At 43.4% G+C, this 26,673-nt stretch overlaps 1 protein-coding gene across 5 annotated transcripts in view; it reads left to right on the top strand.

Annotated features, from left to right (window-relative positions):
• Positions 1–26,673, top strand: part of ttll5 (tubulin tyrosine ligase-like family, member 5) — a 91,657-nt gene that overhangs the window by 44,601 nt on the left and 20,383 nt on the right. For all 5 annotated transcript variants that reach the window (XM_035742858.2, XM_052486209.1, XM_035742856.2 and 2 more), the window contains 3 exons: positions 6,691–6,842; positions 20,205–20,403; positions 23,879–24,099. In XM_035742858.2, coding sequence (XP_035598751.1) covers positions 6,691–6,842; positions 20,205–20,403; positions 23,879–24,099 — 572 coding nt within the window. The remainder of the gene's footprint in view (positions 1–6,690; positions 6,843–20,204; positions 20,404–23,878; positions 24,100–26,673) is intronic.

Raw genomic sequence — 26,673 nt, 5'->3', positions numbered from 1 at the left:
TTATTTTGCAGTCCAAAATAGTTTAATGGTTTGCACTTAAAGGGTCTGAATATACTTGACCTTTCTCTCAACTCAGATTATAAGTCATTAAATTACTTATAATAGAGTGTTCTGTATAGAGAAGCAACACCAGGTTCCTCCCACCCTTTGTCATAGTGGTGTTAGTGTGGACAGGGTGGTAGCCTAATGGTTAAGAGGTTTGGCCAGTAACTGAAATGTTGCTGGTTTGTTCCACTGATTGACCTTTGAAGATTCAGCAATTACTCTTTTTCACATGCCAGGCCTCATCTTTTGGGAATAACCTTAATTAACTAGTTTCACAATGTAATAATTTTGAATGGGGTAAATTGAAGTATTTCTTATCATGTGTAATCAAATAAATATGTGCTGGATTGTCAGTCCTCCCTCTATGTAACTTGTAACTTGAGGGCCTGAAACATGATTACACCTTCATAACAGGCCCATGTACACCCCAACATGATTCAACATGATATAGTATTTAATTCATTACAATTTGGTTTGGAGACGTGTGTTCTTTACTTCCATTGTGGTGAAACGTGATAGTATTAATGTCAAATCTCTTATGTTTCGGGTATATCAAACATATCCACCCAAAACAGAATTGTAAATTCAAGTAATTTCCTCCCTGTCCCACCCAGGAGAGCAGCAGCAGACACATGTCAAGTGTAATCCTAGTTGGATGCAGTAATGATAGGAATGTGCATATTAAGGTGGCCTGGAGTTGAGAAACACTTTAGTCCTGATGAACAACATGGGGAGTTCCTTTTGGGGAAATGTAAGTTACTCACGGTTGATTGTGAAATGTTGGAATTTCCGATTTCATGGATTCAAACATACATTCAAATGTAATTATGGATTTACTGAAGATAACTGGCATCCCAGCACTTCTAGGTCAGCATGGTTGAAGAACCTTCACCATTGAGATCTGTTGACAGTGTATTATAGATTCCTTCCAAATCCTTGAGGAATGAAAATAAACTCTGTATTGGGCCCTGAAAAGCTCCCCGACCTGGCTGTGTTCTGTCAGCTCTTGCATTAATTTAAACACCTGTCGTTTAGGAATGTTTGACATTTCCCTTTCTCTGGCATGACTACTAGCCAAACAATTCGTTCACCTGCCCAGAACTTGGCTTTTAAAGCGCAGAGAAAATAAACAGCCCTCCCAGCTAACAATTCTAGGGAGAGAGAACCTTCATTTTGTAATGCTCCCCTAATGTTTGAGTTTCCAGTTCCTTTAGTTAGGGGAACATTCTATTATGTTAGCAAAAACCTTCTGAGAGAACCTTTTTTAGCATATTCTGGTGTTAAATTTGAGAAGACATTCCCTTACGTTCTGTTTGATATTATCTAGAACATGGTTACAATGTTCTCAGAATATACAACATTAATGTTCGAGCTGAGATTTACTTCAAAGTGTATTCACCCTTTTGCTTACACCTATCAAATTGTTTCAGATCTACCCAAATGCCTAGGGAAGAAGGGGTTCGGGTTTGTCCTGGACAGGACCTAACTATTCTGTCCCAATAAGCACATGCCCTAGAGATATCCCTTATTGGGACACTGGTTAAGGTGTTTGTCATTGGTGCTGTTGGTCTGGGTTTGAAACCCGCTAGGGGAGTCACCCTACTCATATTCTTACAATATATGTTAATGTCATCATTTGGCAACAGTTATAACACACCTATCTGATCTAATTAAAATGAGTTTCTCATTGGAAGATGGGTTTCAGTGGAAATCTAGATAGAGATTTCTCAGATGCTCAGCTATCCTCATCAATCTACACACGATACCCCATAATTATTATTTTTTTAAAACGGAAATATCACATTTACATAAGTATTCAGACACTTTGCTCTGTGCTTTTTTGAAGTGCCTTTGGCAGCGTTTACAGCCTCGAGTCTTCTTGGGTATGACACTACAAGCTTGGCACACCTATATTTGGGGGGTTTCTCCCATTCTTCTCTGCAGACCCTCTCAAGCTCTGTCAGTTGGATGGGGAGCATTGCTGCACAGCTATTTTCAGGTCTCTCCTGAGATGTTCAAGTCCAGGCTCTGGCTGGGCCACTTAAAGACACAGAAACTTGTCCCGAAGCCACTCCTGCGTTGTCTTGGCTGTATGCTTCTGGGTCGTTGTTCTGTTGGAAGGTGAAACTTCACCCCACTGAGGTCCTGAGCACTCTGGGACAGGTTTTCATTAAGGATCTCTCTGTACTTTGCTCCGTTCATCCTTCCCTCGATCCTGACTGAGGGTCTGAATACTTATGGAAATAAAGTATTTCTGCTTTTTATTTGTAGTAAATGTGCCAAAATGTCTCAACCTGTTTTCTGTGTGTGTGTGTGTGTGTGTGTGTGTGTGTGTGTGTGTGTGTGTGTGTGTGTGTGTGTGTGTGTGTGTGTGTGTGTGTGTGTGTGTGTGTGTGTGTGTGTGTGTGTGTGTGTGTGTGTGTGTGTGTGTGTGTGTGTGTGTGTGTGTGTGTGTGTGTGTGTGTGTGTAATTTAGATTGAGGTTGTAACTTAACAAAATGTGGAAAACGTCAAAGAGGTCTGAATACTTTCCGAATGCACTGTATAGCCATGTTTTTATTCATTATTCACTATCACCATGTTTTTTTATTCATCTTTAATTCTGCATTGTTGGAAAACGACCTGTAAATAAGCGTGACGCCAAATTCCTTTTGATTTGAAGCTCTACGGACAATTCGTTCGACCTCATGGCTTGGTTTTTGCTCTGACATGCGCTGTCAACTGGACCTTTATATAGTCAGGTGTGTGCCTTTCCAAATCCTGTCAAATGAATTGAATTTACCACAGGTGGATTCCAAACAGGATGCACCTGAGCTCTATTTTGAGTCTCATAGCAAAGGGTCTGATTACTTATGTATTTTCGTTTTTTATCATTATGGGATATTGTGTGTAGATTGATGAGGAACATTTTAGAATGAGGCTGTAAAGTAACAAAATGTGAAAAATGAAAGGGGTCTGAATACTAGTGTATATTGCTAAACATGTGAGAATATAGTATCCATTTTTGTGAACAGGGTGGTATACCTAATAAACTATCCAGTGAGGGTATAGTGCTAAGAATGTGACAGTAGGGTGACTCCTCTAGCGTGTCTCGAACCCAGGCCACCAGCACCAATGACAAATGGCCTAACCACTGTCTGGGCATATGCTTATTGGGCCAGTATTTAGTATTTATTAGGATTCCCAATTAACTTCTGCCGAGGCAGCAGCTACTCTTCTTGGGGTCTAAGCAGGAAACAACACAACAAATAAAATACATAATATACGTAAATATACATAGCACTACATTTACATTACCTTACAATTTAGCCATTCAGCAGACGCTCCCATCCAGAGCGACCTACAGAGTGGATTCATCTTAAGATAGCCAAGCTGAGACAACCATATATTACAGTCGTATCCCAAGCACGTATCACATACAAAATTAATAAAAATGTCTGTCTCTCCACAGTCACAGAGTAAGGTGTTCTTTTTATCAGATTTTTGACTGTGTTTTTATTGCTAGCTTGAGTTACATGAGGTGGCAAATAGTTCCATTTATACAGCTCTATTTAATACTGTGTGCTTCCCAGCCTCTGTTCTGGACCTGGGGACTGTGAAGAGACATCTGTTTGCATGTCTTGTGTGAAACAGACCGTTGGGTACCTTCTACACATCACACAAAAAACAATAGTGATGCAGTCAATCAATCATCAATTTTGAGGCAGTAGAGATTGACATGAATTTGATTGACATTCGCCTTCCATGTAACTGCATTCGCCCTCATGTAAGTGCAATATGTGCTGCTCTGTTTTGGACGAACTGCAAATTGCCTATGTTTTTTTTGTTTGTTGTTGCGGCACCTGACCACACAACTGGACAGTAGTCCAGGTTCAACAAAACTAGGGCCTGTAGGACATGTCTGGTTAACTGAGATATCAAGAAAGCAGAGCAAAGCCTTATCATGGACAGTTACACATTCTAAAACTGACTGGAACTCTATGTTAAGGGTGTCAGTTATTTATTTTACTGTTGCAGCCAACGTTTATACTGTTGAGTTGTCAGCGTACATGCACATACAGGATTTATTCAAGGTCAGTTTAAGGTCATTATTAAACACAGAAAATAATGGTCCAAGCTGGCTGCCCTGCGGTACACCACACTAAACCGAATTTGCATTAGAGATGCTTCCATTAAATAAAACCTGTGTTCTATTGGCATAGCTGCAGGAAGTAGGGGTGCTGAGTTGCTGCTGAATCCCTCTACAATTTTTTTATTGTTGTTTTCTCACAAAAGTAATGGGCCTTTACTTGTCCTGTATTAGCGGACCAATATGGTCTTCTGTAGCACAGACAAAAACAATATTTTTTTTAAAGATCGCTGTACCGTGAACCAAGAGGTTGTGAGTTCAAATTACAAGTGAAGACATGTTGAATAACAATTACTGTATACATGAACATGCACAATGTAATCATGTGTGTCAAATATGTAAGTTAAAAAGTGCAATAACCTGCCCAGGGACTGCGGTTGAAAATTAGCCGGCTGGCTAAAACCGGCACTTTTACTGAAATGTTGATTAATGTGCACGGTTCCTGTAAAAATAAAATGAACTCAAACTCAAAACACTAAAAGCACTGTTCCCTAACCTTGCCAACAAAGAGCTATGAATGAGGGGCCTCCCGGGTGGTGCAGTGGTCTAAGGCACTGCATCGCAGCGCTAGCTGTGCCACCAGAGATTCTGGGTTCGCACCCAGCCTCTTTCGACCTTCGCCTAGTCCGTACAGGAGGTAGCGATGAGACAAGATAGTAATTACTTTCTTTTTTTAAATGGCGCCATTTTGGGGGGGGGGCACAAATGTTCCCATGAAACATGTCTAAAATATTCATAGATTTTGTTCTGAGAACATGACAAACATGTTTTGTGTATGTTTTATTTGACATTTTAAACTGTTTGGATCCTGGATGCTGATTGGATGAGCAGCGTTCCAAGCCTTGCTTTATTGGCCTGCTATCGCGTTGGTCCGAACCACGCCATTTACCTGTGACTGCATTCATGATGCAACACTGCCTCTTGTGCCATATTGCTTAGTTAAGGGAATGGTCTCTTGGAAACATTCCTTGCACATCATGGGAACATTCACGGGAACATTCCTATGAGCACAAGAATTAATGACCTAATATGCAGTGGTGTAAAAATACTTTAAAGTACGAATTAATTCGTTTTTTGTGGTATCTGTACTTAACTTTACTGTTTATATTTATGGAAACTTTTACTTCACTACATTCCTGAAGAAAATAATGTACCTTTTACTCCATATATTTTCCCTGACACCCAAAAGTACAAAATTTTGACAGGAAAATGGTCCAATTCGCACACTTATCAAGAGAACATCCTTGGTATCTCTACTGTCTCTGATCTGGCGGACTCACTAAACACAAATGCTTTGTTTTTAAATTATGTCGGAGTGTGGCCCTGGTTATCCGTACAAATTTAAAAAGAAATTTTAAATAAGGAATTTTAAATTATTTTTACTTATACTTTAGATACTTAAGTACATTTTAGCAAATCAATTTACTTTTGATACTTAAGTATATTTAAAACCAAATACTTGTATACTTTTACTCAAGTAGTATTTTACTGGGTGACTTTCACTGCTACTTAAGTCATTTTCTATTAAGGTGTCTTTTTACTTTTAATCAAATATGACAATTGATTACTTTTTGCATCACTGCTAATGTCTTAAGGGACTGTTCATTAAAATTGTGGGAACATTTGTTAGCTGGGCTGTCATTTCTAAAAAGAACTGTAAACAAAATGACTTTTTCCCACTTTGCAGAATCACATAATCATGCATGAGAATATATATATTTTAATATCAACTGTCACTCTTAACTGAACTCATCAGGAAACATATTCTACATTTTTCATTTGTGATTCTCTCCTGTCTTTCGCCCCAGTCCACTGCTTTTAATGAGCCCCTCTGTTTGGTTCTGCACTGTATGCTGGAGGGCAGGAGACAGAGAAGGGCCACAGAAAATCTGAATAAGTATTAATTTCCACCAAACTCCCAGGGCAGTATAGACCGTACAGTATGTAGGGAGAGTGCAGCAGCCCCATGCAGTCAGATGCTGTAGCATGTACTGTAGTAATGGGGTTGGATACTGTAGCACCTCACTGCTAATTGTGCTGTTATGTTGGTAAACTGATTTGGTTGGTGAGTAATGACCAGAGTCCCTCTCGAGGGGGTGGGGAGTTACGGGGAGGGGGGACCACCTGGCTGCGGAGTGGAGACTGGAGACTAGCTCCGAGATGCACTGTGTACATTTCACACAGCTGGGGAGGGAGAAATGAGACTGCTGCTGCAGCACACAGGGCGGCCACCAGTGCGTATGAGTCCAATAACAAGAAATCGAAAGCCCTGGTGTCTGCAGTACCATAGTGGGAAGACGAGTAACTCAAGCAGATTATACTTGTTTAATATCACTATTTGCTTGCTTACTCAATAAGACCATGTATTGACAGTTCAGGTTTAACCATTTTTCTCTGCAGAGATGATTGCAGACATTTTTCACCACAAATTCTCACAATTTAGCAGTTAGCGTGCCAATGATGAACACGGTTGCGTTCCTGATGCGTTGTCGCTGTGTGTTCTCTTGTCCCTGCAGTTGACCAACCTGAACCTGACTAACAGGGTGCTGAGCAGAGGGGCCATCACCCTGACCCCAGCAGTGCGGCATGGTCATGGGACTGGAGCTGTGACCCAGCGGCCTGTCAGGGCTGTCCACTCTGACACAGGGCCCATCCACAGCACTACTGGGTGAGTCAAACACATACACCCCAACAGACACCTTCCTAAAGAGTTGCACAATGCTCACATGCAACAACGTAATGCATTTATACTGACCCATGTGCAAGAAATTCCCTTGACCATCACTTATGTCCATTGGTTCATTGCGCTACTCTGTTCATGTACTGATAACGACTGTTTATGAGATGGAGTCAAGGGTCTGTTTGGAATGAGATGATTAGTTATATACAGTACCACTGGTACTACATTGGTTGTACAATGAGAAATTATGTGGGATTAAATGCAGTCTTGAATCAAGAAAGGCGGGGTGACTGTCTGTAATACCCCTTCATTGTCACCAGTATACCATCCATTTGTCCATTTGTCATCCACTACACCTCAGTTCCCTTATAAGACCTCTCGTGTTGCTTTGGGCAAAATATTACCATTGTGCTTCACCAGTGGTATTTTCACTCCCCAAAGGCTGTGGAGAGGGAATGGTGCGTTGCAATCTCAACGAGGTTCACTGCCAAAGTAAACAGCAGTTCCTCTCCTCAGAGAGACTGGAGTCTGAGATGCTGGGCAGTTGTATACAGCCATTCAGAGCAGCAGGTTGAGTGTGGCGCTAGGGCAGTGGAGGCCTCATTAAGAATAATCAGAACTGTTTTTACAGACCTCCTCCTGTGGTCTAGTCTGTACTGCATCCACTATACTACATAGTCACTATTTTTATGTCGCTCTGACGGTCAACGGTAACTTGTATTACCAACTTTTGGAAATGGTGTGCTCTCTTTTTTTCTACCAGTTTAAGCCCTTATAGTGATGGATGTTGCAACCCCTCTGGGAGTTGGAACATCTCTGATCAGTGGCTTGAACGGTCATTTTTTATTAAATGCATCACTGCCATGAATATAATGCACAGGTCTGGCACTTTCTTTTCTTAACCCCACGTGCCACCTGTTTTTACAGAGGCGGCTTGGATCCCATTCGTCATTTTGGAGAGGACTCTCCAAGTGTGTATCTTGAGTGCATTTCAAAGGTCTATCCTTAATGCGGATGCCTATCTCTTGGTCTCCCTTCTAAAGCTTGCCTGTGAGAGGTTCACACGAGCTGTGCTCAACCTCATGAGAGGCTTTTAGTGGGACTATGCTAAGAGCCTTCACATCGGGGCAAATTAACTGGGAAAATGAACATTTTGAGGATTTTCTGTATAAGCGACATTGGACAATTTTTTATAGATGCTTTAGTTTGTGATAGCCTATTTGGTCACAGTCAATAAATACTCAAGCCAGGTTTAATGGTCTCTGAAGAATCTTTAAATTGAAGACTGAGTTTTTGGAAAAGTATTTTCAACTTCTGGGTTTAATGGGGTATTTCAATGTAGGCCTTTGACTAACAAAATGCTTATTTTGAAGCGTTTTAATTGTGCTTTGTGAGGCTAGCTGTGGAGTTAGCTGATAGCTGCCTGGAGTGTGTGAAGCATGCTGGCAGCCTAATACATTGCATTGGATAAGTGGGGGCAGAGTCAACAGTAAGTCTGCCACATAGCCAGTCTGCTCCAACCCTCTTCTCTGCAACCATGCTTTCTCCCTCACATGGGCCAATGCAGACTGCAGAGAGGGAGAGGGGAAGAGAGAAGTGAGCACATGGACACTGTGAATATGTGTGCCAGACTGCGTCACGTGAGTTAAGGGGGGTTCAACCTCTGCTGGATGCTGCTTCTGGAAGAGGTGGCCGAGCAAGGTTTAAGCATACATGGTTGCTCTCTCTATTTTTACAGTGATATGTGAGTGACAATGTCTCAGACAGTTTGGCCCTGATCTCCCGTTCTCTGTTTTTCCAGTCCAGCCCTTCCTTATGTATGGAACTGTGTGGGAATTCCTGGAATGTCTGGCCTTTTCCCTTTTTTAAATGTTTTTATTTCCACAAATGGAGGAAGATGCATTCTATTAAATGTATCATCTCAAAGAGTAGTTGTATGGAGGGAGACAGACATTAACTTTTACATTTCACATTTTAAATGTAGCCTAATTGTTATGACCTTGATGCATTATCCTCCAAAACAGAAGATGGCGCCGTACTGTATGGCAGCCATTTTGCAAGCTCCAACCCAACTTTTCTATTTTGTAATCTTTTAGCGTTTTATTTTTAATTTCCACAAAATCTATCCGCTATCATTTCTTATAACAGACAAAATTTTGAACATTAGATCTGCAGTTACTTGCCTCAATTCTGGCTTCAACTTTGACTCATCTGCCCTGGGCTCTTTCTGTAACTGACCCAATTTTCGGGGTAACCAAGAGGAAATGCCGGCGTTGGAGACAAGAATGGGGGAGTCCAGGCGAGATTAAGGCGAGGGGAAAACCAGCCACCTCTTCCCTTCATTCTATTGGCCATTGCCATCCTATAATTAAATGGTTGACCTCTGTTTGTGTATTTGCTATCAATGGGACTCTCGTAACTGCAATATTCACTGCTTTTCTGAAACATGGCTTTATAATATAATAATAATATAATAATATATGCCATTTAGCTGACGCTTTTATCCAAAGCGACTTACAGTCATGTGTGCATACATTCTACGTATGGGTGGTCCCGGGAATCGAACCCACTACCCTGGCGTTACAAGCGCCATGCTCTACCAGCTGAGCCACAGAAGGACAGAAGGCTTTAGACAAGATACTACCCATGGCTATCCAATTCGATTCTCCATTCACAGAGCAGACAGAACAGTAGAGTCAGGGAAATTGAAGGCGGAGGGTTTTGCCTCTTCATCAAAAACAAATGGTGTGTTGACTCGAGCACAGTGGAAGTCTCGACCCATTGTTCACCCGTCTTGGAATACCTGATGGTCAAATGCTGACCCTTCTACATCCTGGGGGAGTTTTCAGCTGTTATTACAACTGTTGTATACATTACACTCAGGATAAGAAAAATAACAAGTTCGCACTGTACGAGGCTATAAACAAGCAGGAAAACTTGCACCTGGAGGCTGCTTTTCTTGTTGCTGGCGATTTTTAATTCCACATCATTGAGACACATTTTTTAAAATGTTACCTTTATTTAACTAGGCAAGTCAGTTAACAACAAATTCTTAATTACAATGATGGCCTAGGAACAGTGGGTTAACTGACTAGTTCAGGGGCAGAACGACAGAGTTTTACTTTGTCAGCTCGGGGATTTGATCTAGCAACCTTTTGGTTACTGGCCCAATGTTCTAACCACTAGACTACCTGCCACAACATGATGTCAAACTTCCATCAACACGTCTCCTTCGCCATTACTCTACCCACAAGCAAGCATACAAGGCCCTCCCTCATCCCCATTCGGCAAATCAGATCATGCCTCTGTACTCCTTCTTCCGGTTTATAAGCGGAAGCTCAAACAGGAAGTACCGGTGACTCTTCCCGGTTGAGAAATGGTCATCAGAATCAGAGATTATGCTACAGGACTGCTTTGCTAGTGCTAATTGAAATATGTTCAGACACTCCACCAATAACATCGAGTTAACCACCTCTGTCACTGGCTTCATTAGGAAATACATCTGCGACGTTGTCCCCACAGTTTTCTTTATTTAATGTCACCTTTATTTAGCCAGGTAGGCAAGTTGAGAACAAGTTCTCATTTACAACTGCGACCTGGCCAAGAATAAAGCAAAGCAGTTCAACACATGTAACAACAAAGTTACACATGGAATAAACAAAACATACAGTCAATAATACAGTTGAAGAAAATCTATATACAGTGTGTGCAAATGAGGTAAGAAAAGGGAGGTAAGGCAATAAATAGGTCATGGTGGCGAAGTAATTACAATATACCAATTAGACACGAGTGATTGATGCACAGAAGGTGAATGTGCAAGTAGAGATACAGGGGTGCAAAGGAGCAAGATAAATAAATACAGTATGGTGATGAGGTAGTTGGATGGGCTTTTTACAGATGGGCTATGTACAGGTGTAGTGATCTGTGAGCTGCTCAGACAGCTGGTGCTTAAAGCTAGTGAGGGGGAAAGAGTCTCCAGCTTCAGTGATCTTTGCAATTCATTCCAGTCATTGGCAGCAGAGAACTGGAAGGAAAGGCGGCCAAAGGAGGAATTGGCTTTGGGGGTAACTAGAGAGATATACCTGCTGGAGCGCCTGCTACGGGTGGGTGCTGCTATGGTGACCAGTGAGCTGAGAAGGCGCGGCATTACCTATCAGAGACTTGTAGATGACCTGAAGCCAGTGGGTTTGGTGACGAGTATGAAGCGAGGTCCAGCCGACGAGAGTGTACAGGTCACAGTGGTGGGTAGTATATGGAGCTTTGGTGACAAAACGGATGGCACTGTGATAGACTGCATGTGTTGGGGGCTATTTTGTAAATGGCATCATCGAGGATCGGTATGGTCAATTTTACGAGGGTATGTTGGCAGCATGAGTGAAGGATGGTTTGCACTAAACTAAAGGACAGGGCTGCTGCACACACAGCTATCAAATACAACCCTGAGGTTACGGCTGAGGACAAGAACAAGAAGTCCCACTACGACCTCCACACAGTCATCAAACGAGCAAAAGGACAATATAGGAATAAGGAGGAATCATATTACCAGCGCCGCCGCCCCTGCCGCATGTGGCAGGATCTACAGTCCATCACAGATTACAAAGGAAGACCAAGTCATGATATGCCTAACGTTTCCTCTCTACCAGACGAACTCGATGCATTTAATACATGCTTCAACAACACTGTGTCGTGTGTGAGGGCCCTCACTGACCCAGTGAACTGGGTGATCTCGCTCTCTGAGGCCGAAGTGACTAAGGTCTTTAATCAGATCAACACTCGCTAGGCCGCTGGGCCGGACGTTATTCCAGGGCGCGTTCTCAGAGCATGCGCAGAACAGCATATTCACGGTCATTTTCAACTTCTCCTTGTCCCAATTTGTAATCCCTACATGTTGGGTTGACCACCATCATTCCTGTTCCCAAGAACTCGAAGGGTTCATGCCACAATGACTACCGTCCTGTAGCACTCACATCTGTAATCATAAAGTGCTTTGGAAGGTTTCCTATGGCACACATCAACTCCATCCTAGACCCACTCCAATTTGCATACCGCCCCACAGATCCATAGACGTCACAATCTGAATTGCATTCCACACTGCCCTCACCCACCTCGATAAGAGGAATGCCTATGTGAGAATGCTGTTCATTGACTACAGCTCAGCTTTCACGCCCCACATCGACTGGGCTGCAGTGGAGCGGGTCGAGAGCTTCAAGGTCCTCAGTGTCCAAATCACTAAAGACTTACAATGGTCCACACACACGTGGACAGTTGTTAACAAGTTCCAAAGTTGCGCCTATTCCCCCTCGGGAGGTTAAAAATCCTCAAAGTTCTACAGCTGCACCTTTGAGCATCTTGACTGGCTGCAAAACCGCTTGGTATGGCAACCGCACCGCCCTTGATCGCATGGCGCTACAGAGGGTAATGCGGACAGCCCAGTCCATCACTGGGGCCGAACTTCCTGCCTTCCAGGACCTCTATATCAGGTGGTGCAAAAGGATGGCCCGGAAAATTGTTAGACTCCAGCCACCCAAGCCATAGACTCTTCTCTCTGCTTCCCCACAGCAAGCGGTACTTGTGCATCAAGTCTGACACCAACAGGCTCCTGAACAGCTTATATTCCCAAGACTGCTAATAGCTAACCAAATAGCTACACAGACTGAGTTGACCCTTGTATTTTATTTATGCACACTCACTTGTGCATGTGACATTTAAACTTTAAGTACTTTTATCTTATCTACAGTACTTTCTCCTTTTTGATCCCAGTTCATGTGAGGACTATTATTCTACTTTTTAACTGGAAATCCTCTGAGGTAAACCCATAAAAAACTGTTCTTGAGTGCACTAAAGTATGTTGCCACTTAGGAGCTCTGCTGCTAATACTTCATAACAGAGATTTTGATGAGATCCTTCACCTCGTCACAGGACAGCTCAGGTAAAAATGATCCCTTTGTCAGAAGGTTCTCCTGTTAAGAACGTGCCATCCATCACTTTCTCTCTGTTACTTTCCGCACCAACACAAACCCCAATTTTTTTTCCACCCCATTACCCGCAACCGTAAATTTGGCGTAGGGATCTTAGAAAGCGGTGTAACATCGTTGATGAGATATTAGGATAAATTATCTTGATTTTGACTTCGAGTGCTGTTTCTTTCATGTAGGATTTCCTGAGCCCCCTACAACTGGGGCCGTTGGTCTGTGCCAAACATACTGAAACTGTTAAGCACGCTGGCTCTTTAAGCAGCAACCACAGGGGTGAAGCATGATGGGTTTCAAAGAGTAGCTTGGCCCTTTGATGTGCCGACATGCTGCCAGGTATGCTGCCTCAGCACTCTGAAACACAGAGAGTGAGACGCTGCTTCTCCACTCCACTCTGCTGTCAACCTGGAGCAGGGGGCGGCTGGCTACACTCACTTTCATAAACACCATTATACTATTACTATATAGACACCTCACAACTCTGTTGTCAGGGGTAACGCTTGACTTCCCGATACTTAGTTTTTTTGAATTGTCCCAAACCGCATCATTGATGTGAAATTGTTTGATTTCTCATAGGCATTAATTTGACCTTCTAAAAGTCTCTAACATTTTTTTATTTATCTAACTAGGCAAGTCAGTTTGAATAACAAATTATTTTTTACAATGACAGCCAAACCCAGGCAACACTGGGCCAATTGTGCGCCACCCTATGGCCGAATGTGATGCAGCCTGGATTTGAACCAGGTACTACAGGGAAGCCTCTTGCACTGAGATGCAGTGTCTTAGACCACTGCGCCATTCGGGAGCCCAAAACATCAGGGTTTTATCATTAGCTCTCTTGCTAGTTTAGGACAAGCCTATAAAAGAAGGCCAGATTGCTTAGTCTCTGTATTTTACTAATTATACCCGATCCTGGATCGAACAATTGGCTCAGGTAATAATTCATTTCCAGTAAGTTTTTGGGTAACAATAGCTGTGGTTTGAAATTGTGATTGAGCACCACAATTGTGTATTTAGGGTTGTAATACGTCATGGTTGGCACATTCTACTCCCCTCAGTGAGGAGAACACTAATGTCTCTCTCTACCTTGGCACCCAAACGCTCTCTCCACTGTTACCTCCATCTCTGTCTTCATATCCAAATCAAATCAAATCAAATTTATTTATATAGCCCTTCATACATCAGCTGATATCACAAAGTGCTGTACAGAAACCCAGCCTAAAACCCCAAACAGCAAGCAATGAAGGTGTAGAAGCACGGTGGCTAGGGAACTCCCTAGAAAGGCCAAAACCTAGGAAGAAACCTAGAGAGGAACCAGGCTATGAGGGGTGGCCAGTCCTCTTCTGGCTGTGCCAGGTGGAGATTTTAACAGAACATGGCCAAGATGTTCAAATGTTCATAAATGACCAGCATGGTCAAATAATAATAATCACAGGCAGAACAGTTGAAACTGGAGCAGCAGCACAGCCAGGTGGACTGGGGACAGCAAGGAGTCATCATGTCAGGTAGTCCTGAGGCATGGTCCTAGGGCTCAGGTCCTCCGAGAGAGAGAAAGAAAGAAAGAGAGAATTAGAGAGAGCATACTTAAATTCACACAGGACACCGGATAGATATAAAAAACTGACCCTTGCCCCCCGACACAAACTACTGCAGCATAAATACTGGAGGGGTCAGGAGACACTGTGGCCCCATCCGATGACACCCCCGGACAGGGCCAAACAGGAAGGATATAACCCCACCCACTTTGCCAAAGCACAGCCCCCACACCACTAGAGGGATATCTTCAACCACCAACTTACCATCCTGAGACAAGGCCGAGTATAGCCCACAAAGATCTCCGCCACGGCACAACCCAAGGGGGGTGACTCTGTGACTCAACCCACTCAAGTGAAGCACCCCTCCTAGGGACGGTATGAAAGATCCCTAATAAGCCAGTGACTCAGCCCCTGTAATAGGGTTAGAGGCAGAGAATCCGAGTGGGAAAAGGTTGAACCGGCCAGGCAGAGACAGCAAGGCCGGTTCGTTGCTCCAGAGCCTTTCCGTTCACCTTCACACTCCTGGGCCAGACTACACTCAATCATATGACCCACTGAAGAGATGAGTCTTCAGTAAAGACTTAAAGGTTGAGACCGAGTTTGCGTCTCTCACATGGGTAGGCAGGCCATTCCATAAAAATGGAGCTCTATAGGAGAAAGCCCTGCCTCCAGCTGTTTGCTTAGAAATTCTAGGGACAATTAGGAGGTCTGCGCCTTGTGACCGTAGCGTACGTGTAGGTATGTACGGCAGGACCAAATCAGAGAGATAGGTAGGAGCAAGCCCAGTAAAACCTTGAAATCAGCCCTTGCCTTGACAGGAAGCCAGTGTAGGGAGGCTAGCACTGGAGTAATATGATCAAATGTTTTGGTTCTAGTCAGGATTCTAACAGCCGTATTTAGCAATAACTGAAGTTTATTTAGTGCTTTATCCGAGTAGCTGGAAAGTAGAGCATTGCAGTAGTCTAACCTATAAGTGACAAAAGCATGGATTAATTTTTCTGCATAATTTCAGGACAGAAAGTTTCTGATTTTTGCAATGTTACGTAGATGGAAAAAAGCTGTCCTTGAAACAGTCTTGATATGTTCTTCAAAAGAGATATCAGGGTCCAGAGTAACGCCGAGGTCATTCAGTTTTATTTGAGACGGCTGTACAACCATCAAGATTGATTGTCAGATTCAACAGAAGATCCCTTTGTTTCTTGGGACCTTGGACAAGCATCTCTGTTTTGTCCGAGTTTAAAAGTCCATCCACTTCCTTATGTCTGAAACACATGATTCTAGCGAGAGCAATTTTGGGGCTTCACCATGTTTCATTGAAATGTACAGCTGTGTCATCCACATAGCAGTGAAAGTTAACATTATGTTTTTGAATGACATCCCCAAGAGGTAAAATATATAGTGAAAACAATAGTGGGCCTAAAACGGAACCTTGAGGAACACCAACATTTACAGTTGATTTGTCAGAGGACAAACCATTCACAGGGACAAACTGATATCTTTCCGACAGATAAGATCTAAACCAGGCCAGAACTTGTCCGTGTAGATCAATTTGGGTTTCCAATCTCTCCAAAATAATGATTGATGGTATCAAAAGCAGCACTAAGGTCTAGGAGCACGAGGACAGATGCAGAGCCTCGGTCTGATGCCATTAAAAGGTAATTTACCACCTTCACAAGTGCAGTCTCAGTGCTATGATGGGGTCTAAAACCAGACTGAAGCATTTCATATGCATTGTTTGTCTTCAGGAAGGCAGTGTGTTGCTGCGCAACAGCCTTTTCTAAAACTTTTGAGAGGAATAGAAGATTCGATATAGGCCGATAGTTTTTTATATTTTCTGGGTCAAGGTTTGGCTTTTTCAAGAGCGGCTTTATTCCTGCCACTTTTAGTGAGTTTGGTACACGTCCGGTGGATAGAGAGCCGTTTATTATGTTCAACATAGGAGGGCCAAGGACAGGAAGCAGCTCTTTCAGTAGTTTAGTTGGAATAGGGTCCAGTATGCAGCTTGAAGGTTTAGATGCCATGATTATTTTCATCATTGTGTCAAGAGATATAGTACTAAAACACTTGAGTGTCTCTCTTGATCCTAGGGCCTGGCAGAGTTGTGCAGACTCAGGACAACTGAGCTTTGAAGGAATACGCAGATTTAAAGAGGAGTTCGTAATTTGCTTTATAATAATCATGATCTTTTCCTCAAAGAAGTTCATGAATTTATTACTGCTGAAGTGAAAGCCATCCTCTCTTGGGGAAGGCTGCTTTTTAGTTAGCTTTGCGACCGTATCAAAAAGGAATTTCGGATTGTTCTTATTTTCCTCAATTAAGTTGGAAAAATAGGATGATCGAGCAGCAGTAAGGGCTCTTCGATACTGCACAGTACTGTCTTTCCAAGCTAGTCAGAAGACTTCCAGTTTGGTGTGGTGCCATTTCCGTTCCAATTTTCTGGAAACTTGCTTCCAAATAACCACAGGGCCACCATTTCTGATTCTGCAGTACTCAAGAATCGCTCAGACCCTGGTTACCGCAACACATACTGGTATCTTTGGTTTTGTTCAATATTTTGTCAGACTGTTGTTTTACTTGGTCGGATGTTGTCGCAGCATTTAATTCCAGTACATTTTGTGACTGTCCATTTGCAGAGCCTATTTGGCTCCCCAGAAAACTCAGGGAAACTTAAAAATGAATGGGGCAAAAATGGTTTGATATCTTTCCTCCTTTCAATGAAAAGCTTCTTCTTTTCCACCTCAATTGGACCCAGATGTAGTGCTGGTAGTAAGGTATCCCCTTAGGCAGGGGAGAGAGAAATTCCAACCTGGGATAAGGGGACCATGTTAATGAGTTGACATCGACACCCTAGTAACATCCCTTCCCCCCTCAACAGGCAGTATGGACTAACCCCCCCCATTTCAGTCACACACATGAGAGATGGACTTATGCACTGCACTCACACTGGCAATTTGAACCCATCCACCAGCTCTCTGCTTCTCAACATTGTAGGCTCCAGTACTCTGTGTTTCATAGTTATCATATCGATGTCCCTCTAGATGGAGGACAAGGGGGAGAAAATACAGTACCAAAGTTTGGACACACCTACCCAGGGTTTTTTCTTTATTTTTTACTATATTCTACATTGTACAATAATAGTGAAGACATCAAAACTATGAAATAAGTATGGAATCATGTTTAACACTTTTTTGGTTACTACAAGTATTTTACCTATTTGGAAAAGACCAAGTCCATATTATGGCAAGAACAGCTCAAATAAGCAAAGAGAAACAACCGTCTGTCTTTACTTTAAGACACGAAGGTTAGTCAATCTGGAAAATTTCAAGAACTTTGAAAGTTTCTTCAAGTGCAGTCACAAAAACCATCAAGCTCTTTGGTGAGTTACCTCTGCTGCAGAGGATAAGTTCAGTAGAGTTAACTGCACCTTGCAGCCCAAATAAATGCTTCACAGAGTTCAAGCAACAGACACATCTCAACAGCAACTGTTCAGAGGAGACTGTGTGAATCAGGCCTTCGTGGTCAAATTGCTGCAAAGAAACCACTACTAAAGGAACACGAGCAATGGAAATTTTGTCTGAGTCCAAAATTGAGATTTTTCGTTCCAACCGCCGTGTTTTTGTGAGACATTGAGTAGGTGAGCGGATCGCATTTGTGGTTTCCACCGTGAAGCATGGAGGAGGTGTGATGGTGTGGGGGTGCTTTGCTGGTGACACTGTAGGTGATTTATTTAGAATTCAAGGCACACTTAACCAGCATGGCTACCACAGCATTCTGCAGCGATACGCTATCCCATCTGGTTTGCGCTTAGTGGAACCATCATTTGTTTTTTCAACAGGACAATGAGCCAACACCCTCCAGGCTATGTAAGGGCTATTTGACCAAGGAGGATAGTGATGGAGTGCTGCATCAGATGACCTGGCCTCCACAAATACCCAACCTCAACACAGTTGATCGTTTGGGATGAGTTAGACTGCGGAGTGAAGGAAAAGCAGACAACAAGTGCTAAGCATAGACTCCTTCAAGACTGTTAGAAAGACTGTTGGAAAAGCATTCCAGGTGAAGTTGGTTGAGAGAATGCCAAAAGTGTGCAAAGCTGTCATCAAGGGTGGCTAAAAATCGGAAATATATTTTGATTGGTTTAACACTTTTTTTTTGGTTACTACATGATTCCATATGTGTTATTTCATAGTTTTGATGTCTTCACTATTATTCTACCATGTAGAAAATAGTAAAAATAAAGAAAAACCCTTGAATGAGTAGGTGTGTCCAACATTTTGACTGATGCTGGAAATACCCCTGAACCCCTGAGCCTGATGTCCACATTGACCAGCTCGGCCAGGACTTGGAGGTATGGTGGGCTGAAGCAGCATGATGTCATTTCATAACGGCCTTTTTCCCACATTCGGCGCTGAGTTAGATTGATGCTGCACATGTGCTCAGCTCACACTGCTGTGTTATTGTAAGTCATATCAGCATATTACAGTACAGTGAGTTCAGCAGGGTTCACACTGACACCCACATGCTGCAGGCAGGCAGAGCAGGCTCCAGGCTGCTACAACTGCACACATGTACTATACCAGTGATGGGAAACTCAGATGTGCCAGTTTTTTTCCCCCTTTTCCTATTTGTTATTTATTGTGCTGGAATTGAATGGCCAGGAACTGAGGCCCCTGATGTGGGACTCAGAGGATTTGTGATTTGGCCTCCCATGTAGCTCAAGTGGAGAGATATTGGTAAAGACTAACTGAAGCATACTGTACTTGGAATAGTTTTGGGGGAAAATGCTTAAATACAAAAAAATGGAGGCGAAACCATCCATCAGGGTTTTGTTTTGTCTTGTGGTTATTTGGACTCTGTTGTCTTAAAGGGTTCACAGACAGACCTTTGTTAGCAGAAGAGGGTGAAAAAAGTTTCAATGGCTCTGGGTCACACCAGTTGTTTTTGCAATATACATGCCATTACGTGAAATGAGCGGGCGGATAACGCATTCACATGACTTTCAGATCCCTTGTGTCTTTGTTTGGCTACGCCGGACGGGAATATTTTTCATGTAGCCTGTGTGAGCGACACTGGATTATTTTCCCGCAGTGTGCATTGTTATTCAAGATTAATTGAATTCTAATTTTAGACCTTATCTCAGTTCTGTTCTAAAAATGTCCTGGTGAATTGTGTTATTTCAAGTCTGATAATATTTTATTTAAGTTTTACTGTATACAAATGTTATTACAATGTTATCTATGTTTCTAATGTAAAAAAAACATAAGCCTGTCATGAACTAGCACTTGACTATCCCCCCTCCCATTGCTTTAGATGGGGCCAAAAAGGCTGAAAGGCTTAGTCCTAGTGAAAGATAATCCAGTTACAAATGTGTGGAGCCGTTCAAAGGTTGGCTTTCCAGGTTGTGGCTATGTGATGTGGATGGAACGTGATGCACTGAGAGCCCTGAGGCGGGAGAGGTTTCAATGTTTTCTAAGTGCCCCATGTTTGCCACGGGTCGGCTCTCTGCTTTGCCTCTTTGATTGGTCAGTTTTGACAGGAGGGCATCTGGGTGCAGCGGCTGGGGTGCCGCACGCTGTCTAGTGCCCTTTACTTGTTGTTCAGTCTTACTACTCAACATGTGGAGGGAAATAGGCCATGAGCTAACACTACATTTCAGTCTTGGTTGCATAGTCAAGTGACTGATGATGAGATGGTAGGCCTAAATACTAACGTGGCTCCCCACTGCTGTTATTTCTGTTCCACTGCTGTCTGAGCCTAACCTTTTGCATCAGTAAAAGCTAGATGCTCAGTTCTTAATTTATCAAGCATACAGTACAAATTAACTTTGCTTTTTGCTCCCATAGCCCCAGGGCGCCGAGAGATGAGGAGGGTCTTTGGGATGGGGAGACCCAGAGTGCCTACAACCTGGTGAGAGGCGTCGGCCCCCAGCAGCGCTACCAGCCCATCCCAGGCAGCTACCAGCTCCAGTTCGCCATCCAGCAGCTGCAGCAGCAGAAGTTCCAGTCCCGCCAACTGCTTGACCAGAGTCGCACCCGCCACCAGGTCAGTGAGCTGCAGTCCACAATACCACAGACCGAACGGTAGGGTAAATGTGGCTGTGGAGTTTAGAGAAAAATATCACTGCTATGGAGTTCTGGTTGCCTTGGAACTATTCAGCCCAACAAAATGAGAACCATGCCTTCCTGTAAACCACATGCTGAATGTGGAGAACCTCATGTTCAGGTAGACCCAGACTAGAAACCCTGCAAGACTGTATATACAGTGTGGTGAGAGTGTATTAGAAACGCTCCTTCTCTCACTGGCTGAAAGTTGCACACAATCCAATCCTTGGAACCAGTGTTCAGCTTTATGTCAAAACCATTTTACAGACTTTTTGTGATTTTCTCTGATTGGGGTTCAGAGAAACACTAGAAGTTGCAATTCTCCCTTTCCATCCCTTGATCTTTCCCTCTTACTCAAATAAAGCATAGATGTAAACACTTAGTAGGGTATTTGAGTGCTATTGAATTATAAATCAGGAAAACCCTCATCTCTTTTGGTCTGGGCAATATCAACTGCTTGTTTTTGTTAAGCAATGGGGATACTCTCCAAAAGCTCCCCCATCACCCGTAGAGGAAAGCCTTGATGTTTGTGCTTGCAAAGTTATTCTGGGAATTTCTCCTCCAACCGCCGAACAAAATGGTGTCCAGTGGGAACATCCTCACAGGGAGCTCGTTTCTTGAAAGCAAACATGAATTCTCACACCAAGCGAACTCTTTGTTCTACTGAGTCTGTGCTTATATTGGAAGGTAAGTAATCAAGGCTGGCTGCCCACAAGGGCTCTGGCGTGGCAATGCCACTGATTCTACACTGAATAAGAAGCCTAATCCCATCATTCACAGCTCATATCAGATTCTACATTAATTTTGTTCCCATTACAATGCTGAAACTGATTTCTGAGGCATAACTTTTATAAACCGTTATAGTTACAAAACCTTTTAGTCTTGCTTGACTAGTCGTGACATATGCGATTTCTGCCATTGCTGAATGAGATTAAACTGAATGCCTTGGGTTACTTGACACTATATATAATTTTGAAACTGGAAAAAAAAACGCATTGGTTCTTGGACAGGAAATCTGTGTTTATTCTTCTTGCAGCATTTGTTGTAGAGCCGTTCTATGAATGGAGGTTGGGGAGAGACTAGAGGTATATTTTCTGGGTGATTTAAATATTGACTGGCATGTCAATCTCCCATGGCTCAAAGTGGAGGTGAGATTGGCTTCTTCACTACTTGTATTTATGAGAAGTATTGACATGTTGAATGCACCTGTCTGTTTGAGCTACTGGCACACCCATGCATACCCCACAAGACATGCCACCAGAGGTCTCTTCACAGTCCCCAAGTTCAGAACAGACTATGGGAGGCGCACAGTACTACATAGAGCCATGACTACATGGAACTCTATTCCACATCAAGTAACTGATGCAAGCCGTAAAATTGGATTACAAAAACAGATAAAAATACACCTTATTGGAACAGCGAGGTCTGTGAAGCAACACAATCATAGGCACAGACAGATGCAAGCACACACACTCGTTAACATACACACTATACACACGTACACATGAATTGGGTACTGTAGATATGTGGTAGTGGTGGAGTAAGGCCAAGAGGACACACAGTGTGTTGTGATATCTGTGCTGTGAATGTATTGTAATGTTTTTAAAATTGTATGAACTGTCTTAACTTTGCTGGACCCCAGGAAGAGTAGCTGCTGCCTTGGCAGGAACTAATGGGGATCCATGATAAATACAAATACACCTTTCGGGGTGGGATGATGGGAGGCGCAGTTGTTTTTTCTTTTTTTTTTCTTTGAGTAATGCAGTTGCTCTCATCATCGTTTTTACGTCTAGGTTGAGTGTAATTAATGCAATTGAGGGGATGTTTTTCTTGGCCCGGACTGGCTGGGTTACGCAAGACTCTTTGAAAGTGATCCCCCCCAGCTCCTGTCCACTCCCCTCCCATCGCCAGCTCGCTGATTGAGCACAGTTCACTAGTTCACCAAGCCACAACCACTCTCAGCCAGCCACTCACAGCATCCATCCATCCACGATTACCAGGTAGGGTTGAGCAGGGACCATCTCTCCCCCTGATTGCGAAATTGCAGGAAATGGTTTGCAGCATTAGTTGGTGTGTGTGTAATCATATGCCATAAAGGGCACTGCGTTAAGAGAGCCAACCTGTTGTTCTCCCCTTAACAAACAGCCCTTTTACTGAGCTCATGGGAGGGCTGACTGTGCGCCTTGAGTCACCACCCAATCAGGGAACCGTCCCTTAAATATCCTCTTCTTCTGCTCTGCCCCTCAGTCTCTCTCGCCAGCTTGACTTGAATGGGAGTCTATACGAACAGACGCCCTGCAATTCTGTAGTGTTTCCATGTGTTCCATGGCCTTAAGGCTCATTCACTTTGGCTCAGAGTAGAATTGCACAGTAAACCCTCCTTCCAAGACTGTGTCCTTCCATTGGTCAGGAATTAGTCAATGCCTTGACCCTACTCTGTAATGACACGTGAAAAACCATTGCAGGTTTTGGTCTTATTGAAATAAGCGCTCTCCACATTCCGGCACTCACCTCCCCTGCCTTGTGGCAGAATTGATTGAAGTATTTGGCTTAACTGAATATAAAACTGTATCCAGGGGAGCATAGGTGTGTGTGTGTGTGTGTGTGTGAGAAAGAGAGAGCGCTGTTCCGGTGCTCTACTCTGTTCCAGTTACTGGGTGCAGACTGCGCGGCTCCTCCACAGGCTTGGCCTGGGGCCACCTGGCAGCCAAATAAAGGTGCCCTCCCTGGCCCTGCTCAACTGCTCCACAACCACAGACCCTCCAACCTGGAAATTCAGTTTCTCATTTATCAACACAGAAATTACATCAAAATATTCTCTGTCATGCTGCCGGCCCTTTGAAATCATGCGCTGGGAAGCTGGAAAACCATTAGCTCGTTAGATAGATAGATAGATATATAAAGTGGCAGAGAAAATAGCATAAACATGAGATCTGGAAAGAATGTCTGTGAAGCATTCCCCAGCAACACGGGCAACCGGTGAACGGTAGTTCTTAAATATTATGTCAGGATGAACATGTTGTTTACCAGGTTTCTAGAAGCCATTAAAGAGATCTTGTCTAAACAAGTATGAAATGTGAAGAATTTGTGTTGCACTGCTTCCAACATCAAAATATGTAGAGTATGTTTTGATAAAGGATAGCACTTTTTTCAAAGCTAATTGATGTAGTTGTCTTTTAGATCGATGATGTTTGACCTTAGATGACCTCGAAGGCAGAACTTATTTTTGCTGAAATCAAAGTCTGATCTTTTTTATGGTTGTACTGAGCACATTTACAATTTGATAGTCTTTCCCATCCCTGATTTAGGTAGGGGATTAGGTACATGATGTCCTATTGTATAAATCCTCTTATGTCTAATGTCATAACTAACTTTATTGTGAATCTGAAGCTAAATGTGTGGTTTTTGCTCCTTAGGCCATGTTGGCTGCTAAGGCCATGATGCCACCCTATCCTGTGATGGCTCCTTGGCCCCAGGCTCCCACCGGCCCATCCTCCTCCAGTCTACCAGTGACCCACCCAGGCCGCCAGAACCACAGCCATGCCTGCGCAGGCCCAGGACACATCCTCAACCCCAAACCACCCAGCAGTGCCAGGGAGGGCCTGGTCAGGAAGACAGCCACCCAGCGCCTCAGCAAGTAAGACCTGGGGCTAGAGCTGCCTCTGGGATGCTGCTGTTCATTAGTCTTTTACTAGAAAGTTCATTATTACCACTGTAATGTGGAAACGTTGATTGGACCATGACATGAATATGCAGTATATGTGATGGTAAGCTAGTGGGTCTAGAGGACTATGGCTGTGCTGGAGGGGTGAACCAGGGTCCAGCAGCAGCAGAGAGTTCAAACGGAACTGAGAGTTAGACTAGCCTACATGAAGCGTGGAGCGAACAGTACCAGTCCCTTGGCTTCAGGCTGTATCTGCCTGTTCCGTAAACAACCTCATCACAGGTCTGATTTCTGCATGTTCAGTAAACACAATGCGGTTCAACTGCAGGGCCCTATTTATGAGCGCTGTTTAAACCCTGTTTTGTTTGGAGATTAACAGAAGAAGAGATGAGGAAAAATTGAGAAAGAAAGAAGCGTTGGGGAGAGCGCAAACGGAGCGAAGCCTGAAACTGCCATCACTTTCCCACGCTGCAGTATGGCTTTATTACCCAACATCTGGCTAAATTACACAGCAATGGCAAAACTCAGTGATATGGTTGCTTGTTTGTTTAAAGCACATGGCTTCGATGGAGGGCTCCTCTCCCCCAGTGTGAGGCGCAGTGGTCCCAGCTCTGTCATTCTCCTCTCCTCAACCTCCACCCCCTCTAGCCATGATGTGTTTTTCTCTAGTATTACATCAGAGAGATTTATATGGACCGGGCCATTTTGAATTAGTCTTTTTTGCTAAGTAGGGATATTTATAGAACTGTATGGTAAAGCCATTGCTCTACCCGTCTGCTCTTACTGTATCTCTGTCTGTGTGTGTGCATGTCACTTGTCTTTCTGTCTGTATCAGAGTGTCCGTGTTGGTGCCTTTCATCAGGGGTACAAGGATTTGGCTAATGACACAAAGCCTTAGTGGCCGCCTCAGCAGATAGCAGCTTTGATGTGGCGGCTAAGGCCAGCCAGGGAGCAGGAGAGGCCAGAGGGATGTGGTTGTGTTATGCTGCTGATGTGTGAGGAGCGCTCTCCTGGACTCTTGACATGGTCAGAGGGGAGGGAAGGCAGTGAATAGTTAAGGGTAGGGCAGGGTCGGTTATGGCAGGGTAGGGCAAGGTCGGTTAGGGCAGGGTAGGTGCAATGTTTGCTCCTCTCTGTGTGTCTTCCTGGCAGTTCCTGTGTTTACCCTCTACATGCAGAATTCCAGAACCTCCTCACACTCTCCACTGTCCTGCATTTTTGTGGTCGGCCTGTGTGACAGGGGAGAGTGTGGGAAAAACGGAAGCTTCTAGACCAAAAATGCACTGATGGAAAAAAAGAAGAAAAGAAAGAAGAGAGGGAAACAAAGAATGACGGATAGAAAGCAAACCTCTGTCTAAAAAAGATGAGATGATTGTTCACAGGAAATGGATAATAAGTTGTTTCCCTTTATGTTAAACTCATTTCAATGGCAACGCAATACCTTGGTTAAGTAGCCTTAGCTCATCCACCCCAACATGAAATCACCGTACTGTAGGTATTAGAAATGTTCAAGGTTATTTAATCTTCAAAACACACCCTCCCAACTGCTGAACTCAAAAACACATTTACATTTGATACTTATCTCAAAATGTTGCCCCTGCTGCCTGTTTTCCTACAGAACAATACATCATTGATGAACACAGAGAGTTAGTCTTTGTTATTGAATCTAGGATCTGAATGACATGTAGTTTTGGGTTTGTTGGAGAACGGAAAGTGAGTAATAAGGATCAAGATTAGCAGTTGTGTTTGGGAGTCAAATAAAGAGGGGAGTGGATTTATATGTTGGAGCAGCCAAACTGTCTCCTCTCTCTCTCGCCGAGGGCTGGGATGTAGAAAGAAGAGCCAATTCACTGGACCCACCACCAAGCTGCCCTGTCAGCCAATCAGAGCGGAACATCATGAGGAAATGCCAAGTCTGTTCAGCCACTGATTGGACAGACTTGTCAGTACATTTGTCAGAATTAGTTTCTGTCTCATTAAATGTTAATTGATGAGAGATGACCGAAAGAATGTGAATGGACCAAAATGAAGCTTAGTTTCGCAACAATGACTGCTTCTGAGATATCCTAAAATGAAACCAAAGCATCAAGGCTTGTCTATTGCTATGGATAACGTCAATCAAATTCTAAACTTCACCCATAGCCCAATTGTCATGCTTTTACTGTAGCTGTGGCATACAGTAGGGCAGGACCCTAGAGTGTCGATTGGCCTAACATGGTTGCAAACTGGGAATGACTTCAGTTACAAATTTGAAAGCAATTTGTAACACAAATAAATGATTGTGTTTGGTGTTTGTGCGGTTTGGCGGGTTTTGCAGCTGTAGCTACGGAAACCCAGGCTGTCATGTGGCATTCTTAATAGGGTGACAATTACAGCAGAACCATTACTGTCAGACTGGCTGCTGCCTTCGCTGCCTATTAGTCAGCCGTAGGAACGACTTGATACTATAAACACATCACGCTGCCAAAACTCTGTTTATAAATGAACACTAATCCCCCCCCGTTAGACGTCCAGATAACATAAAGAAACGCTCGCTTCCACCATACA

This window comes from Oncorhynchus keta, chromosome 29 (genome assembly GCF_023373465.1).
Source record: "Oncorhynchus keta strain PuntledgeMale-10-30-2019 chromosome 29, Oket_V2, whole genome shotgun sequence".
Classification (NCBI taxonomy): Eukaryota; Metazoa; Chordata; class Actinopteri; order Salmoniformes; family Salmonidae; genus Oncorhynchus; species Oncorhynchus keta.
Note: the sequence above shows the minus strand (reverse complement) of the source record. Positions and strands in the feature narration are given on the sequence as shown.